The 18,158-nt window shown below is 41.9% G+C and overlaps 1 protein-coding gene across 40 annotated transcripts in view; it reads left to right on the top strand.

Moving 5' to 3' along the window:
* Window positions 1–612: 612 nt before the first annotated feature.
* The window catches only part of rims2a (regulating synaptic membrane exocytosis 2a), a 175,220-nt gene continuing 157,674 nt past the window's right edge, over window positions 613–18,158 (top strand). For 16 of the 40 annotated variants that reach the window (XM_036006008.1, XM_036006007.1, XM_036005989.1 and 13 more), the window contains exons 1-2: window positions 614–866; window positions 1,379–1,567. In XM_036006008.1, the coding sequence (XP_035861901.1) occupies window positions 1,395–1,567 (173 nt within the window). In that variant the 5' untranslated portion in view covers window positions 614–866; window positions 1,379–1,394. Of the gene's footprint in view, window positions 867–1,378; window positions 1,568–18,158 lie in introns of those variants that run through there. The other 24 variants (XM_036005969.1, XM_036005968.1, XM_036005972.1 and 21 more) reach the window with 3 other exon arrangements.

Raw genomic sequence — 18,158 nt, 5'->3', positions numbered from 1 at the left:
TCTATAAAATGTCAGGAAATACAAAAAGTGGCCATCACAAGTTCCCAGAGCCCATGGCGATGTCTTAAAATGTCTTATTTTGTTCGACCAAAGTCCCAAAACCCTCAGATGTCAGTTTTAATTGACTTGTGTAACTTTGAGCTTTATTTTCTTCCATTTATCATCACAACATTTCTCACATCAGCTGGCATCGAAGCCAGTGAGTACTTCACACTGCATAGAAACAGCAGTGATCGGAACCACTGCCACACCTGCACTAACAGTCAGGCTCACTTGTCTAGTCATATTCTCTATTTATCTTCCCACTTCATATTTCCCCCTCTCACTGTGCTCATAATGTGGTTATGAAATATGCATCCTGCTCTTCCTAGTACAGTGCTGCTCCAGCTGCACACAGCTCCTCCAGTCCGTGTTTTAGGGGCTGCTATCCGCCTGCTGTCAATGAACATCCAGCGCGTCCTCTGGCTTTATTCTTCTACGTGTTTCCATCGCTCCGCCTCTTCTTCCTATCTGGATTTTTTCTTCTTCTCTCTCTCTTACTCTCGCGCTCTCTCTCCCCCCTCTATCCCTCTCTCTCTCTTTCTCCCCCCCCCTCTTTCTCTCTCTCTCTCTCTCTCTCTCTCTCTCTCTCTCTCTCTCTCTCTCTCACACACATTGCATCCATTTTTGTGCATTTAAGAAATCTCCAAGAATTACCAACCTGGAGGAAAGGGAGCTAACCAGAGTGACAGAGGAGGGTTAAGGACTCCAAACGAAAACAAACAAGGACGGACCGGGGCATCTTTTATTCCAGCATGAGAGTAAAACCTTTCTAAAGGATGGCAGCAATGGGTTAGACAGGATTTAACATGACTGCAAAATAAAAGGCAAGAGTTCTTTCTTCATCCTCTGTATTTTTCTACTTTTTCTCTATCCGTGGATGGATGGAGGCTTGTGTTTGGAATACCTGAAGGTTGTAGTTTACATCCTGTACACTCTTGTTTCTTTTAAAGGGCATCTATTCCTAATCCTGAGCGTTTTCTATTTCAGAAACGTCCATGCGTAAATTTGGCGTTTCAACCTGCAACTGCTTGAATAATTCCCTTTTTTGCAGGCAAGGTTCATTCGACTGCAGCCTATTTCATAGAACCACCATGAGCGTTTTATAGATGAGAATGAAGCTTTTAATTCATATTTTTTTACGCTTATTTCTGCAGCACAGTGTAATATGTGAATGATACTCCTAACCAAGATGTCATGCCGCCTGTAAGCCACGGTGCCTCCAGAAAATCCCGACCGCCTGTTTGAAATTTGACGGCATTGAAATGTAACAAAAAAATAATATCGCCCAGAATACTGCTGGTTGACGGTGCTTTTCTCGTTATTTTTTTTTTTTTAGCCACTGTGTGTAAAAGATGTCTGCTCCACACGGGCCCCGGGGCGGCCCCGGCCCTGCTGCTGCCTCAGCGGCTGGCGCCATGCCGGAGATGCCGGACCTCAGCCACCTCACCGAGGAGGAGAGGAAGATCATCCTCGGTGTCATGGACCGACAGAAGAAGGAGGACGCGAAGGAACAGTCGATGCTAAAGTAAGAAAAAAAGCAGAGATAGTGGGAGCTGTCGGTGCTGCTGGCGGTGGTGAATAACCCCTGGTGTTTTTTTGAATGTGTGTAATTGTCTCTCTGGGAGATTATAGATAGGCTATCGTGTTGCCTGACATCGAGCTAGAGCGTAAATAGTCGTCTCCTAGCCGGTATAGAACCAAGGTGAGATCAATCTTTTCCCTCGCCTCGTTATCATCCCTTGGCTCCTACTTTAGAAAACACTTTTGAATGGTTTGAGTATCGTTTTATAATGCGGCATACATTCCAACCTCTTTCCGCCACTTTGCTGTAGCTATAGCTGTACTATAATGGGCTGGGTAAGCAGCAACGGGCGCCATTTTCACGTAAAAAGCACGCCAAATTGCTTAACCTTTCCCCACGAACGTCACCGAGATTACACAATATGACACTGGAAAGATCATTTAAGGTGTCCTTTGTGGCAATGGCGCACGCGGGGTGTGTGTGATTTCAACGTTAAAGTCTCGGTCGATCCTGTCGCCCCCCACTCCCCATCCAGCTCCCCCTCCTCCTGTGTACAGATGTCGCTCGGAGCTGTTTCAGCACCACGGCACTGTCCAGTGTAGGGTTTTACTTTTTAAGGTGGACCGGACTGTTTCCGCCAGCATCGCTTTAACCTTTACTGTGTGAGCCATAACTTAGCTTTATGGTGGAATATTACACTCTGTCGTCTTGCCCTGGTCATAAAAAAAACTCTCAGTTGAATTATTGTTAATTAAACAATTTGGTTTTACAAGCCAGGCTAATGAAGAAAGAGGTATTTCGGGCGGTTGCCTTAAATGTTGCCGTCCTGTTGATTTTCTTGTAGTTTTTCTTCTTCAATGAAAAGGATGCACGTATGCACACGTTTTGACTTTTCTATGTGAATAGCATATATATTGGGCTACGTTTGAGGTGATAACTGATGAATAAATGTATCCAGATTTCTGCTAGTGATCTCTGGTAGGTTTACTGTTGCTGCAGCCGCCCAGCATGGCTAGTGACATTAGTGTGAAAGATGCATGGCACTATCACTGGGAGCTTTTTAGAGGCATTAGAGCTGTTGATTTCCATAATCAGGTAAACATTTGCACTAAAGCAGCATTCTTAATGGAGTGAAAGTTGTGCAATCCCTACCTAGTGCTGTTGCATGATAAACATGACTCATGTACTCCAAGACATGGCTTCCTCAGCCACTGCGGTACGTGCTGTGTTAATCATCCAGGCCTTTTCTGCCTTCCCTCCCCTTTCACTGTCTTACACCCTCCTCCCCAATAGCGGAGTGTTTTTCCTATTCCTCTTTCTCTGAGGTAAAGGGGATTGTCAGTTTCAGTCACTCTTAGTCTGACAGGGATGTCAAAGCCTTGTCATGACGACTGAGCATGGGCAGATGAGGCTGTGATTTTGCGACTGACTGACTGGCTGGCTGACTGACTGACTAACTGTCTCACCATAATGTTAGGTAATTCTGATTGCAGGCCACATAAGCCGAACGCATACAAGACATTGGAAGTTCAAAGAAGCCTTAGTGACAATTGTTTGTGTTTCCGGTATGGCTTCTCTGTTGCATGCCTTGGTTACACACGGATTAATATTAATAATAAGGGCAGGCTGCCATTTCAGAGATTCCAGTGTTCTGGAGACCTCTTGACCCCCTTCTGGCCTAATAGTAAAGTATTTTATTAATTCATACAACAAGACTATATTGGTTGGTTTTACTGTGTTCCTTTATCTATATGTACTCATCATGAGTCATCATAACAGTAAATCCCCACTTTCTTTACCTATGAATCACACAAGCAGAACGTATCCTTTAGCAGTGTTAATATGCACAGCCCTGGCATAGGTGGATTAACTTGTCATCGGATTGTTTGTAGCATTTCCAGCAGTGTCGAAAACAAACACCCACGCGTGGCGCATCATGCAACCCTATAGCCGGTGCATCTGCGCTGTCGCAGTCACGGTCCAAACCCACAGCGGTTTGGATGGCTTTTCGGGAAAGTGGCAGTTTGAACATCGAAGTGTGTTATCTAACAGAGGGAATCCTGGGAGGATGGAGGGATTGAGAAGAGAAAGGGAGAAAGGAAGAGAAGCCTCCAGCTGCAGGGCTTGCCAACTTGCTGTCATCTCACTGGAGGTGCTACAGAGAGCGTGGATGGGAATCCAGTGCTGCTGACTCTCGTGTAATTAGCTACTCTCTCTTAGCCTGCTCATTCTTAGCAGGCCTGTTTGTGTGTGTGTGTGTGTGTGTGAGTGTGCACAAAATGTGCTGCACCAATGAGAATCGATTTCCTGAAGTCCATATGGTGGCGCTCTACATACAGTATCTATAGCTCATTCTTAGAATTCTGTTCCAGAAAGCTGCAGTCATTGAAGTACATTTAGGACATTTCTACATGCAAAAACATGTACAGACTACAGTCACTAAAATTAACCCTCTGAGCTCTGAGGGCATATTTTAGATATCTTCTTGAATTCTCCTTTTAAGGGTATTTGCATATAACTGATCCCCGTGTGTTTCACATCAAAATGTTCAGAACAAACTCAGCTTTCTGTATAGTGACGCCAAAAATTGTTCCAGAGCAATGTATAAAGAGATCATTTGGCCCTAAAGTTGAAATATTTCCCAAATCTCTTGTGAAAACATACCTACACTCAATTGTTTTGGTGCCTGAAATGAGTTTTCAAAAGTCCTGGGTTCACAAAAGTAGTGTAATATATGAAGAAAATAGTAAATAAATGTCTAAAATGAAATTTTGTAATATTTTTTTGTGTAGGAGTGTTGTCAAACATCGCTTGGACTCGCCGGTGTGTCTTTTGTCCTCAGAGGGTTAAGCATGGCTCCAGGTGCAATTGTTCCATTAAACTGAAGACGCTGGAGCTATTAGCTATCTTGGCTTTCCATGCACCAGCGAGTCTCTGAGCAGTACAGCAATGATGGTTATGGGACCCCTACCCCCACCCCTACCCACCCAGACACTTTGTATCCCACAGGCAGGCATCAGCTGCCTGTGATGGGGTGACCCACAGAACGCCCGGGGCTCCACTTCTCCTTTCTCCCCTGCTCCTCCAGTCCTCTAGGGCTGCTTCCTGGTTGTGCTTGGTGGCTAGCAGGGGGTCAGGAGGGGGGTAGTAATGTTCTCCATCCTAACTCTGACTTTCTCTTTCACACCTCTGCCCTCTAACGCTTTGCCATTGTTTCTACTTCTCGTGCTGCATATAATGTTCCCTGCATTATGAAGGCAGGAGCTGGCATTGGAGTAGGGCTGCAATTTAGGATCATTTTGATAAATTGATTAGTTGTTTGGTCTATAAAATGTAAGAAAATAGTGAAACATGTCTTGTTTTGTCCACAACTCACAGATATTCAGTTTAGTGTCATAGAGGTGTGAAGAAACTAGAAAATATTCACAATTTAAAGGTCCCATGACATAGTGCTCTTTGGATGCTTTTATATAGGCATCAGTGGTCCCCTAATACTGTATCTGAAGTCTCTTTTATATAGACCTTAGTGGTCCCCTAATACTGTATCTGAAGTCTCTTTTATATAGACCTTAGTGGTCCCCTAATACTGTATCTGAAGTCTCTTTTATATAGACCTTAGTGGTCCCCTAATACTGTATCTGAAGTCTCTTTTATATAGACCTTAGTGGTCCCCTAATACTGTATCTGAAGTCTCTTTTATATAGACCTTAGTGGTCCCCTAATACTGTATCTGAAGTCTCTTTTATATAGGCCTTAGTGGTCCCCTAATACTGTATCTGAAGTCTCTTTTAGGCCTTAGTGGTCTCCTAATACTGTATCTGAAGTCTCTTTTATATAGACCTTAGTGGTCCCCTAATACTGTATCTGAAGTCGCTTTTATATAGGCCTTAGTGGTCCCCTAATACTGTATCTGCAGTCTCTTTTATATAGACCTTAGTGGTCCCCTAATACTGTATCTGAAGTCTCTTTTATATAGACCTTAGTGGTCCCCTAATACTGTATCTGAAGTCTCTTTTATATAGACCTTAGTGGTCCCGTAATACTGTATCTGAAGTCTCTTTTAGGCCTTAGTGGTCCCCTAATACTGTATCTGAAGTCTCTTTTATATAGACCTTAGTGGTCCCCTAATACTGTATCTGAAGTCTCTTTTATATAGACCTTAGTGGTCCACTAATACTGTATCTGAAGTCTCTTTTATATAGGCATCAGTGGTCCCCTAATACTGTATCTGAAGTCTCTTTTATATAGACCTTAGTGGTCCTCTAATACTGTATCTGAAGTCTCTTTTATATAGACCTTAGTGGTCCCCTAATACTGTATCTGAAGTCTCTTTTATATAGACCTTAGTGGTCCTCTAATACTGTATCTGAAGTCTCTTTTATATAGACCTTAGTGGTCCCCTAATACTGTATCTGAAGTCTCTTTTATATAGACCTTAGTGGTCTCCTAATACTGTATCTGAAGTCTCTTTTATATAGACCTTAGTGGTCTCCTAATACTGTATCTGAAGTCTCTTTTATATAGGCCTTAGTGGTCCCCTAATACTGTATCTGAAGTCTCTTTTATATAGGCCTTAGTGGTCCCCTAATACTGTATCTGAAGTCTCTTTTATATAGACCTTAGTGGTCCCCTAATACTGTATCTGAAGTCTCTTTTATATAGGCCTTAGTGGTCCCCTAATACTGTATCTGAAGTCTCTTTTAGGCCTTAGTGGTCCCCTAATACTGTATCTGAAGTCTCTTTTATATAGACCTTAGTGGTCCCCTAATACTGTATCTGAAGTCTCTTTTATATAGACCTTAGTGGTCCACTAATATTGTATCTGAAGTCTCTTTTATATAGGCATCAGTGGTCCTCTAATACTGTATCTGAAGTCTCTTTTATATAGACCTTAGTGGTCCCCTAATACTGTATCTGAAGTCTCTTTTATATAGACCTTAGTGGTCCCCTAATACTGTATCTGAAGTCTCTTTTATATAGACCTTAGTGGTCTCCTAATACTGTATCTGAAGTCTCTTTTATATAGACCTTAGTGGTCTCCTAATACTGTATCTGAAGTCTCTTTTATATAGGCATCAGTGGTCCCCTAATACTGTATCTGAAGTCTCTTTTATATAGACCTTAGTGGTCCTCTAATACTGTATCTGAAGTCTCTTTTATATAGACCTTAGTGGTCCCCTAATACTGTATCTGAAGTCTCTTTTATATAGACCTTAGTGGTCCCCTAATACTGTATCTGAAGTCTCTTTTATATAGACCTTAGTGGTCTCCTAATACTGTATCTGAAGTCTCTTTTATATAGACCTTAGTGGTCCCCTAATACTGTATCTGAAGTCTCTTTTATATAGACCTTAGTGGTCCTCTAATACTGTATCTGAAGTCTCTTTTATATAGACCTTAGTGGTCCCCTAATACTGTATCTGAAGTCTCTTTTATATAGGCATCAGTGGTCCCCTAATACTGTATCTGAAGTCTCTTTTATATAGACCTTAGTGGTCCTCTAATACTGTATCTGAAGTCTCTTTTATATAGACCTTAGTGGTCCCCTAATACTGTATCTGAAGTCTCTTTTATATAGACCTTAGTGGTCCCCTAATACTGTATCTGAAGTCTCTTTTATATAGGCCTTAGTGGTCCCCTAATACTGTATCTGAAGTCTCTTTTATATAGACCTTAGTGGTCCCCTAATACTGTATCTGAAGTCTCTTTTATATAGACCTTAGTGGTCCCCTAATACTGTATCTGAAGTCTCTTTTATATAGACCTTAGTGGTCCCCTAATACTGTATCTGAAGTCTCTTTTATATAGACCTTAGTGGTCTCCTAATACTGTATCTGTAGTCTCTTTTATATAGACCTTAGTGGTCTCCTAATACTGTATCTGAAGTCTCTTTTATATAGGCATCAGTGGTCCCCTAATACTGTATCTGAAGTCTCTTTTATATAGACCTTAGTGGTCCTCTAATACTGTATCTGAAGTCTCTTTTATATAGACCTTAGTGGTCCCCTAATACTGTATCTGAAGTCTCTTTTATATAGACCTTAGTGGTCTCCTAATACTGTATCTGAAGTCTCTTTTATATAGACCTTAGTGGTCCCCTAATACTGTATCTGAAGTCTCTTTTATATAGACCTTAGTGGTCCTCTAATACTGTATCTGAAGTCTCTTTTATATAGACCTTAGTGGTCCCCTAATACTGTATCTGAAGTCTCTTTTATATAGACCTTAGTGGTCCCCTAATACTGTATCTGAAGTCTCTTTTATATAGGCCTTAGTGGTCCCCTAATACTGTATCTGAAGTCTCTTTTATATAGACCTTAGTGGTCCTCTAATACTGTATCTGAAATCTCTTTTATATAGACCTTAGTGGTCCCCTAATACTGTATCTGAAGTCTCTTTTATATAGACCTTAGTGGTCCCCTAATACTGTATCTGAAGTCTCTTTTATATAGACCTTAGTGGTCCCCTAATACTGTATCTGAAGTCTCTTTTATATAGACCTTAGTGGTCCCCTAATACTGTATCTGAAGTCTCTTTCCCAAAATTCAGCCTTGGTGCAGAATTACAGCCACTAAAGCCAGTCCCACAATGAGCTTTCCTTAGTACGTGCCATTTCTGTGTCTGTAGCTATTGAGGAGGAGAGGGGGGGGCATTGTGGAGGGTGGGGGTGTGGCCTTGACCAACTGCCACTTTGCTTGTTTGAAAGCCATGATGCCTCTCTCTCATAGGTGGGCCAAATTCTCTGGGGGGGCAAAGCAGAGAAAGAGGAGGTAACCTTTCCCCTTATGACCTCATAAAGGGAAGATTCCAGATCGGCCCATCTGAGCTTTCATTTTCTCAAAGGCAGAGCAGGATACCCAGAGCTCAGTTTACACCTATCACCATTTCTAGCCACTGGGGGACCATAGGCAGGCTGGGGGAACTCACATTAATGTTAAAAAACCTCATAAAGTAAAATTTTCATGCCATGGGACCTTTAAGGAGCTGGAATCAGAGAATTTTAACTTTTTTTCATTAAAAAAAAATGACTCAAACCAATTAATCGATCATCAAAATAGTTGCCGATAAATGTGCTAGTTGACAACTAATCGATTCATCTTTGCAGCTCTATATTCGAGCACACGCACATACTCTCTCATCACAGAAACTTAAAACCCATTTTAAAGACCGTATAACTCTTCTAGTAAATATCCCAGTTCCACCTCTTCCTTGTGACAGACTGCAGAGTGTTCACTCGTGAATTGTGGGGGGACTGTGTCATTCGCTCAGGGACCTCCTTTGACAGTGCTAATTATACTGGCTGCCTTGTAGGAGGGACTCCCACTGAGATACAGCTATTCCAGGCCTCTGAGGTGTCTGCTGCTCTGCCATCTATTTGGGCACAACCATTTTTATTGCACAAGACAAAGGACGCCCCAGGTTCCTGTTCTGTTTCCTGTATCTGGGAACATAATGTGTGTCAATAGGTTTTTAGAGGTTTCATATTAGAGACAAACATTTTGTCTAAAGACCCCCTTCTAGATCAGTTTTGTCCAAGGGACCCCAATTTTGAAGAAACAAATTGGTTATTGAAATTTTTAATTGAAACTATTTTCAGTGTTATTATCTATCAATATTCAATGTAACTGTGTCATCACTATATGATGATTATGTTATAAATAGAGACACCAAGCTAACTGTAATTAAATACTAACAAAATGAGTTGCCTACATGCTGTGATATATATATATCACAGCATGTAGCCAACTCATTTTGTTTTGAATATATATATATTTATATCAAAATGTAGTCTATATTCTTGTAGTACTGTGAAAACTACACTTGTGTATTACAATTTAATTAGTGTGGCTTACCGGATGTACAGTGCGGGTGTCGGGCAGTCTCCTTCCCTTCCGCTATCTCTGCTATCTATTTTGCAAGGGCGCCGTCATTTCATCCGGGGCTTAGGGCCGCCCAAAACGATTGTGATTGGTTAAAAGAAATACAAACAACCCAGAGCTGTTTTTGTCCCCCTATACCTGAACGTTGACTCGTGCAGCCAGACCATACTCTAGCGCTGACACAGCACTGTGGAGATAGCTTTGGCAATGCGAGACTACACTTCTATTGAATCGGTGGGAAATTACGAGAGAGAGTGGTAAAAAAAATACTGGTCAAAATCAAAGCAGCAGGGGCGCCCTGGTAGCTCACCTGGTTGAGTGTGCACCCCATGTACTAAGGCTCAGTCCCTACCGCAGCGGCCCAGATTTGATTCCAACCCGCGGCCCTTTGCTGCCGGTCCCCCCCCCCCCACTCTCCCCCTTTCTTGTCTACAGCTGTCCTATCAGTTAAAGGCAAAAAATCCCCAAAAATAATCTTAAAAAATTAAATAAATCGAAGCAGCAAAGACAACTTTTTGTCCATAATATCAAACTCCAAAAACACTGTATCCTACAATTCCCATAATGCAACTTCATAGAATCTCTCTTAACCCTCCCGTGCCTGGCAAAAGCATGTGAGTTAGCAATTAGCTAACTTGTATTACAAACTGTCTGTTAAACATTTGTAGTTTCAAAGCCCAAGCCTAGATAACCCTGATGACATAATCAGATATATTTATTTCAGACTTTTGGAAAACTCTCTCTAAAGCCACAGAAGACATTATAGAACTATTTTCATAAACTGAGCACTACTCTTTGTATCGAGTCAACTGACCTCGATGTGTAAAGTTTGTATAGCGTCCCTTTAATTTCTGTCACGTTGCCCATGCCCATTTTAAATATTACCTTGTTGCTATATATGCTGTTCACAGTATTACGCTACACTGTACACTGGGATGCAAGAAAGCGTAAAGTGACTGAATTGTTTACATGACTCGTGAAGGTGTTAGGATGGTATTTTAGTGGAGCTACTTTAAAATCAATAGTTTTTTATGAACTGCATACTTTGATGGACCCATCTTCTATGAGTTCTCTTCACAATGATTTGGGAAAAAAACTGATGTTGCTGATGTGTTAGTGTTCAACACAGCTATGTTGAGAAGTGTAGGGGGTTGGTGTGTGTGCATTCAACATAAAGCATTGACCTAGAATTAGCCCCCCCCACCCCGCACCTCAGTTATCTGATACTGCTAGAGTGTACCAGCTGGGGTCAGAGTAAAGAGGCCCTGTGTCCCTGGAGGCTATAGGCTATAGCCCCTCTGAGAGAGTAGCACAGGTAGAGTGCACACACACACGCTAAATATGCAAAATAGAAAACCAGTGGAACACTTGAAACTGTACTGAGCTCCTTCAAAATGAGATTGCATCTGTGTAACGTAGTATAGTGTACAGTATGTTGTGTAGTGTACAGTGTTTAAATGATTATACTTCCATTGTAAAACGTGTACAACCTGCTGTAGCAATACTTAGTTATGTGCATGCTAGTCTCGCATTGCCAGACCTTCCTCCACAGCACTGCGGAGGAGGGTCTGGCTAGTCCACACAGCATTCTGGGATGGGAGAAAAACGTGCTCTGGTTTATTGACATTTCTTTAAACCAATCACAATCGTTTTGGGCGGTGCGGACGGAGCCACGGTGCCTCTGCAAAATAGCCTCATGAAGGAACTTGTTTTGGTGGAACATGTGTACGTTCAAAAGTTGTTTTAGTCGTGCAACAGAAAACTCAGATTGGACAGATAGTCTAGCTAGCTGTCTGGATTTACCCTGCAGAGATCTGAGGAGCAGTTAACCATAGTCCTCACAAATCCACCAGAGGTTAGAACGCCAACACAAAGAAAGAGGAAGGGGACGGACATCCAGCCTAAAATGAGGGACATCCGGCGAAATTTCCGGCGGCACCTGAACAATCCTGGAAGTGGAAGGTCGTCGATATAGACTATGTCCATGACAATAAAGCAAATTTGAATTGGAAAAGATAGAGAGAATGAGAGACTTATGGTTGTGAAATGACGCGAGGTAATGCTCAGAAGCTTCCCACTGGACAGTATACAGTATACTCTCTCTCTCTCTCTCTCTCTCTCTGCTTTCCTCTTGTTCCCTTAGCTCACTCACCCATGCTCGCAGGCCTTCCCATGCAAAGAGCTTCCATCCCCCATCACTTTCCCCAAGGGAGAGAGGGAGAGAAAGTGAAAGAGCGGATGCTGTCTTGACTCCATAAAGCAGAACGCACGCCAAATGAATACATCATCATGCTAATTAAAGTAACAATGTGTTTTGGTTATGGAAGGTTGGCATGTTGTCAAGTAGTTTGCCTCAGCTGGACAAGGAAATCCGGTTAAAAACAATTGCCATCATTAAAATGATCCTGTGCTCCTGTGCTTTTGTGGGAGTGAAGTTGCATTACTCTAGTGTCGAGGTCCTTTGGTGCTCTCCTATTCATCTACTGTACCTCTTTTAACACTTCAGCCATTGTATTCTACTCTTGTACACCTGCATGTCATTTTCCTCTCTTCATTTGGCTCCACAGCTCTTATTTTCTTTATAGGATAAGGCTATTGTTATTTTCCTTGTATATTTTTCTTGTTCCCATCAAATCCCAATAGCATTCAAAGTGTAATATCACCCTGCATATAGTTCTTTTTTTGTCTTCACCAACTACTTTTCTTTAGCTTGCTAAATGCTCTACTGTGTTCACTAGCTAGTTGCTAGTCTCGCTTTGCCAGGAGCCACGTGCCTCTGCAAAACGTGCTCTAGTTTATTGGCAGAGCCACGGTGCCGCTGCAAAATACCCTCTGGAAGGAACTTGTTTTGGTGGAACATATGTACGTTCAAAAGCAGTTTTAGTCGTGCAACAGAAAACTCAGATTGGACAGATAGTCTAGCTAGCTGTCTGGATTTACCCTGCAGATATCTGAGGAGCAGTTAACTATAGTCCTCAGAAATCCACCGGAGGTTAGAAGGCCAACACATCCGGCCGAAATGAGTGAAATCCGGCAAAATTTCCGACGGCACCGGAGCAGTCCCGGAAGTGGAACGTCATGGATATAGACTAGCTAGTTGCTAACTCTCAGTGTGCCATCTGGTGCTGGGCAGGTAGTGTACAGTGGGTTTATCAGAGATTTGTGGGAAATGGCTGCCTGTTGCTGTCCGACACAAGGTGGATGAGAACGGTGAGACCGAGGCAAAACAGAAAAGTTGCAGGCCATAAACTTTGAGCTGAAAGTTGCTTAAATGCTGCATAGAACTGAGTGGAACTGTAGGGTGGGGTGATAATTCTCCGTGGGTTTGACTTTACAAACAACCCGTTAGGGTTGGTGCACTAGAGAATATTTACAGAAGTAGTGCGGTGCAAGTGTGATTGCCTCAAAATAAACAACAGTGCTTATAAATGATATTCAGGATGATAAAGGAAGATGTCACCAGGTACAGCGGTGTGGCTCTACGGCCCAGAGGAGGTTCAATCAGGCTTTGGCTGCACAGGCAAGACTTGTTAGTAGGATCAATTCAAAACTTGTTTTAACTTGTTCTAATTGTGTTCTACAGTATGTTCTAATGAGTCCCTTACGCTTTTTAGGCTGGCCGAGAAAGGAAAGGAGGATAAGCTAAGATGGAAAAGACAAGGAGACGAGAGGGCAGGACAAGAGGAAAGTGTAGGACACATTAGCACACAGTAGGAGAGAGGAGAGGAAATGAGTAGGGACCAGGGAACAAGAGCAGAAGAGAGGACAGGAAAGGAGAAGAGGACATCAGAGAGAAAATGAGAGGAGAGACACTGACGTCTGAGATGCTATCAGGTCTTGCTGCTGTTATGACAGCCTCAGTCTCCATTGACAGAGCAATCAGCCTGCCATCTCCCATAGCCTGCTCTTCTCTTGCGTGGCACAGCACAGCATCGGACTCTATTGTCTCCCCGCACTTTGTTCTAAATAACATCTGCATTCGTCAGCATAGGTTTTATTCTCTTCTGGGCTCTTATCCTTCAAGCAAAGTTTGAAGGGATTTTCCTGCCCCTGGCTGCGCAATTTGAAATGCCCTTGGCAAAACATGACAGTACGAAAATATTTTAGAATGAGAAGTAGGTTGTGTTAACTACTACAAGGGATTTAGTTATGTATAATAAAGTATACACTGTACTGTTCAACTGTATGTGTTAAATAATTAGTCAACAGTGCCTCAAGCTGCTGTAACTTTTGGATAATGAACTGTGTTCAAGCAGCTAATGTTGGATTGGTAATATGATAAACAGATATGTGCTATATTAAGATCGGCAGGTCAAATCCCCAGCTAGAGAAAGCATTGTTTGTACTCCAGCTTGCATGTAAAAAATGCGATGCAATGTAATTAATTTCCCCAGATGAAGACATTTAAAAAGTATATGACTGCAACATTAGCGACTAGTGATCCTGGACTGAGTCAGAACAGAACCCAACCACATAACATCTGGCCTGATGTTACATAAGCCTCTCAGCATGCTGTGCAAGAGTAGCCTGATTGAGAGCCACACAATGCGATAGAAATGCCGATAGAGCTGAATAGTAGTTTATGAAGGGGGAACAGAAAAAAAGGAGATGAATAGAAAATGCAGAAAGGTAGCCTCTGCCAAAAGAGTAGAAACGGGAAGGCAAAAGGGGCCACTTTATCACTTTTATTGCCCATCCCCCGTGCCTGTCCACCCTGAGTAGAGTCAATTGTAGAGGAAGATATACAGCATCTGACCCTCTGAGGGAAGCCCAGCGCTCCTGAGGAACATATGTGCCTGCTACAGAGTAGCTGGCAGCGTTGATATTGAATGTATTGCTCAAAATCCTGTGGTAGTATGATGATACAGTTGAGACAAATTCAGCACAACACACTAATGGGCTTTACACTACACACACTTATTACCAGACCCAATCGGAATCTGCTGATTTTTTTTTTGTTTGTTTGTTTTGCTTGGGGAGGAAACGTGTTAACATACCAAGGTTTAGTTTTTTTTAATTTGCTGAAATTCTTGCTGTTAAAAAAAAAAATGGATACAAATGTCTTTATTTTTGACAATCAGGCCTTTATTGTGACAGTTTAGGCATGAAATGGGAACCTGCAACCTCTGCGTCGACTACCACTAGGCCAACCAGGTACCCACAAATGCAAAGTTTTAATCTTAAAACATTTGCTCAAAATTCTGCGACTGCAGATTCTGTGTGGCCCTGCTGATTACGAACTAAAACAGGAAACGTATTTGTTTCAAACTGCAAAGGGAAAGCTGTGGGACAGGTGTTGTGTCAGAGTGTAGATAGTATAGCTAGTGCCTTTTCTCTCCCCCGTGACATTCCCTCAGGGTTTGTTTCATGATTGTTGAACCCTGAAAGGTCAGAGAAAAAGACATCTCTCCACTCTGTACAGCAGAGGTCTCAAACCACGTGGCCTGCAGGGCCCAAATTATCTTTTTACTCTGCGGATGCTGTGTGAATCAGCTAAATCAGTCACAAACCCGTGACCAGGGTTTGTAAACTCTGTTGTACAACAGCAAAGTCTGTGTATGCGTTCATAGTGTGGCAGTTATGCATGCATCCAAAGAACATTTATCGTTTTAGTATGTGTACGTACTGTGAGCAAGTGAGTGAAAGACAGAGACTGAAAGCAGGAAAGAGGAACAGAGATGCTTGGATAGAGAAAGAGAGACAGTTCCGAGGCTGCTGAATGGCCAGTTACTAAAGGTGGAACGTGGCACCAGGTCATCTCAAGCTGATTGCACTCAAAGAGTGAGAACCCTCACGCTGTTAGTCGGACTATTAATAGTGGAGACATTCAGCTTTCTGCAGTGGCCGGCAAGCAGCCAGGCATCTAAACAGGCAGCAAGGCCTGTGGTCATTTAGGCGTCCAGGAAAGCCAGGCAGCAAGGCAAAGAAGCTTACAGGACAAACTCCAACCACCAGAAAGACAGGAAAGATCCTGATAAGGAGAGAGTACATTTAGTTCATCAACAGAGCTGATGGAAAAACAAATACATTGATAAATTAATTCTTAATTGTGGTGTGCTTTGGTAAAGAAATGATTTCATGTTAATCATAGATTTGATAAAGAGAGAACCGTTTAATAAAGCCAGATTTGATTTCATAAAATGGATGATAATTACACATCTTTTCCCAGCTTTCTGATATCAATAAACACACTTGTTGTAAAGTGGGTTAGTGTTGTTTGCATTCTCATTTATTAGCTTGTTGTTAAATTTCAACAGCAACATTGTAGCAGCTAGTAACGAGAGAAAAATAAGGAAATATATCCTACAAAAACTTTGCTGAACTGTTGTTATTTATTGGTACACTTCATTACTCACTTCATAAAGGGAATTAACAAGCCTGCTGTTGAGTATTAAAGGCTCCATGTTATGCTCATTTTTAGGTTCATACGTGTACTTTGGGTTTCTATTAGAACATTTTTACAAGCTTTAATGTTCAGAAAACACACCTTTTTTCTCATACCGTCTGTCTGAATATACTGTATTCATCCTCTGTCTGAAACTCTCTTTTCTATTTAGTCTCTAAGCCCCCTCTCCTGAAAAGCCCAGTCTGCTCTGATTGGTCAGCGTTTCTGGATCTTCAGCATCTGTGCTCTCTGAGTCATTGTAGCCGGGGAATGACTGTAACGTACGGAAGTCCTGACGGCTCGTTTAAAAGCACTGTTTCTAAATATGGGCCAAAAAAAGATTTGTAGAGAGAAAAAAGTAGTTTAATAGTTAGAATAGTTAAAATAACAACTTATGATTTTAACTTTAGACACAACTTGGCTAACTTTATATCCCTGCTTCCAGTCTTTGTGCGTCGTTAATCGCCTGCTAGCTCTAGCTTTACATGTTACATACATGTACATACAGTAGAGGCTGAGTGGTCTTCTTATCTAACTTGGTGTATTACCTAAAATATTAAACTATTCTTTTAGTTTTTTGTTTTTATTAAACTCAGCTATTAATCTATCCCTCCATCCATGTTCTGCCCTATCTGGGTTCATGGGTTGTATGCAAAGCAAAGATGCCCAGTTCCCCTTTTTCCAAGCTCTTTCATTTAGTTCCCCCTCATGGGATTCCAAGGCCTTCACAAAGTCTGTCAGTTAATATATTGAATAAAGTATAACTTACACACTGTCTCAGTTGCATAAAACCAGTGTCTTTGGCCAAGCAGTCTACTAAATGCTAAATGTTTCAGCTTCAAGCAAGGTTTACCCTAGTCTGAGTCTGAGATAAAGCTGCACGCGCCGGATGTCCCTCCCCTTCCACTATCTCCACTATCTATTTTGCAAGGACACCGTTGGTATATCTGGGGCTTAGCACTGCCCAGAACGGTTGTGATTGGTTCAAAGAAATACAAACAATCTAGAGCGTTTTTTCCCCTTTAGAAAAAACGGTGTAGCCAGACTATACTCCAGCGCTGATACAGCACTGTGGAGAGGTCTGGTTATGCGAGACCAGATCCACACCTAGCAGGCCTCTGAGCAAGCTAACAGCTAACACTGTGGTAACATCCTTAGATATTAGCACGTGGAGGGAATGTTGCTGCCACTAACGAAGAAGTTCTTGAAGTTTTTTAGACCAGGACACAACTCGAGTAAGGTTAGACACACCCCAGAATGCTAGCTCATGCATTTCATATGGGCCACCTTAATAAGTCCTATTTTCGGTAAACTAAGACCCAAAATAAGCTAGTTTTCATGTTGCAGATTCTTAAAAAGAGACACAACACAGCACAGACCTTTGTTCATTTGTCCTAGATTCTGACCCTGTAGTGAGAGTGAAACTAAATACAAAAGTCTACTGGATATACAAATGTAGAGTTGGGGTACTACTTTAATCACGGTATAGGTAGGCATAAGAAGTGCTATAAACCCAAATGAATGTTAAAATGAAAAGAATGAAATGACAGCAAGCGATAAAATGATTTGTTAATAGTCCTCACCCGCCAGATGCTTTGCTCTGTGTGTGTGTGAGCTGGCATATTTACTGGCGGTAGTTTACACAGGGCGCTCTAATCTTTCCTTCCCTGTGTGTGTGTTTGTGTGTTTGTCCACGGTCTGCTCATTCAAGACTCAGCTGGTTGGAGCAGGTGCAAGCTGGTGACTCAAACACATGGATGCTGCCTAGCCGGTCCTTCTAATATGCCTTTGTGTGGCTAAAAAACTCAAACCATCCAGTGCTTTCTATAAACAAATGCAGCCTCCCTATATTTGCCCAACACATGCACACACTCACAAACAGACACACTGCACTCTCAATGAAACACCTACACACACATTAGCTCTGTAGAGAGTCAACCAGACAGTGTCATTTATTATGTAATGATTGGTGCAGGGATTCTGTTGGATGCATTTGCTTATGCAATCCCTGCTCACATCCTTGGTTTTATTTTGAAAATACATCCTGTAATCATATGTAAGTGTTTTTGATATTGCTGGGAAACTGCTTACTTTTAATGCACTTCTTTTTTCTTTTTTTTTTACAATTTATTTCCTGTTTGCCCTGCACAGATTTATAGGGATGTAACGATACATCGTGAATCAGCAAAAATCTATTTAAGTGTGTAAAGATTACAACTGGTTGACATAAAAAAATGAATCGCGATGCAATTTTTAAACAGCCTAGGGCGTAATCTACCGCACTTTTGCAAAGGTCACTACGTCTTCTAAGTTCGTTTATTTGAAAAGA

Source organism: Sander lucioperca, chromosome 10 (genome assembly GCF_008315115.2).
Source record: "Sander lucioperca isolate FBNREF2018 chromosome 10, SLUC_FBN_1.2, whole genome shotgun sequence".
NCBI classification, from domain to species: Eukaryota; Metazoa; Chordata; class Actinopteri; order Perciformes; family Percidae; genus Sander; species Sander lucioperca.
Note: the sequence above shows the minus strand (reverse complement) of the source record. Positions and strands in the feature narration are given on the sequence as shown.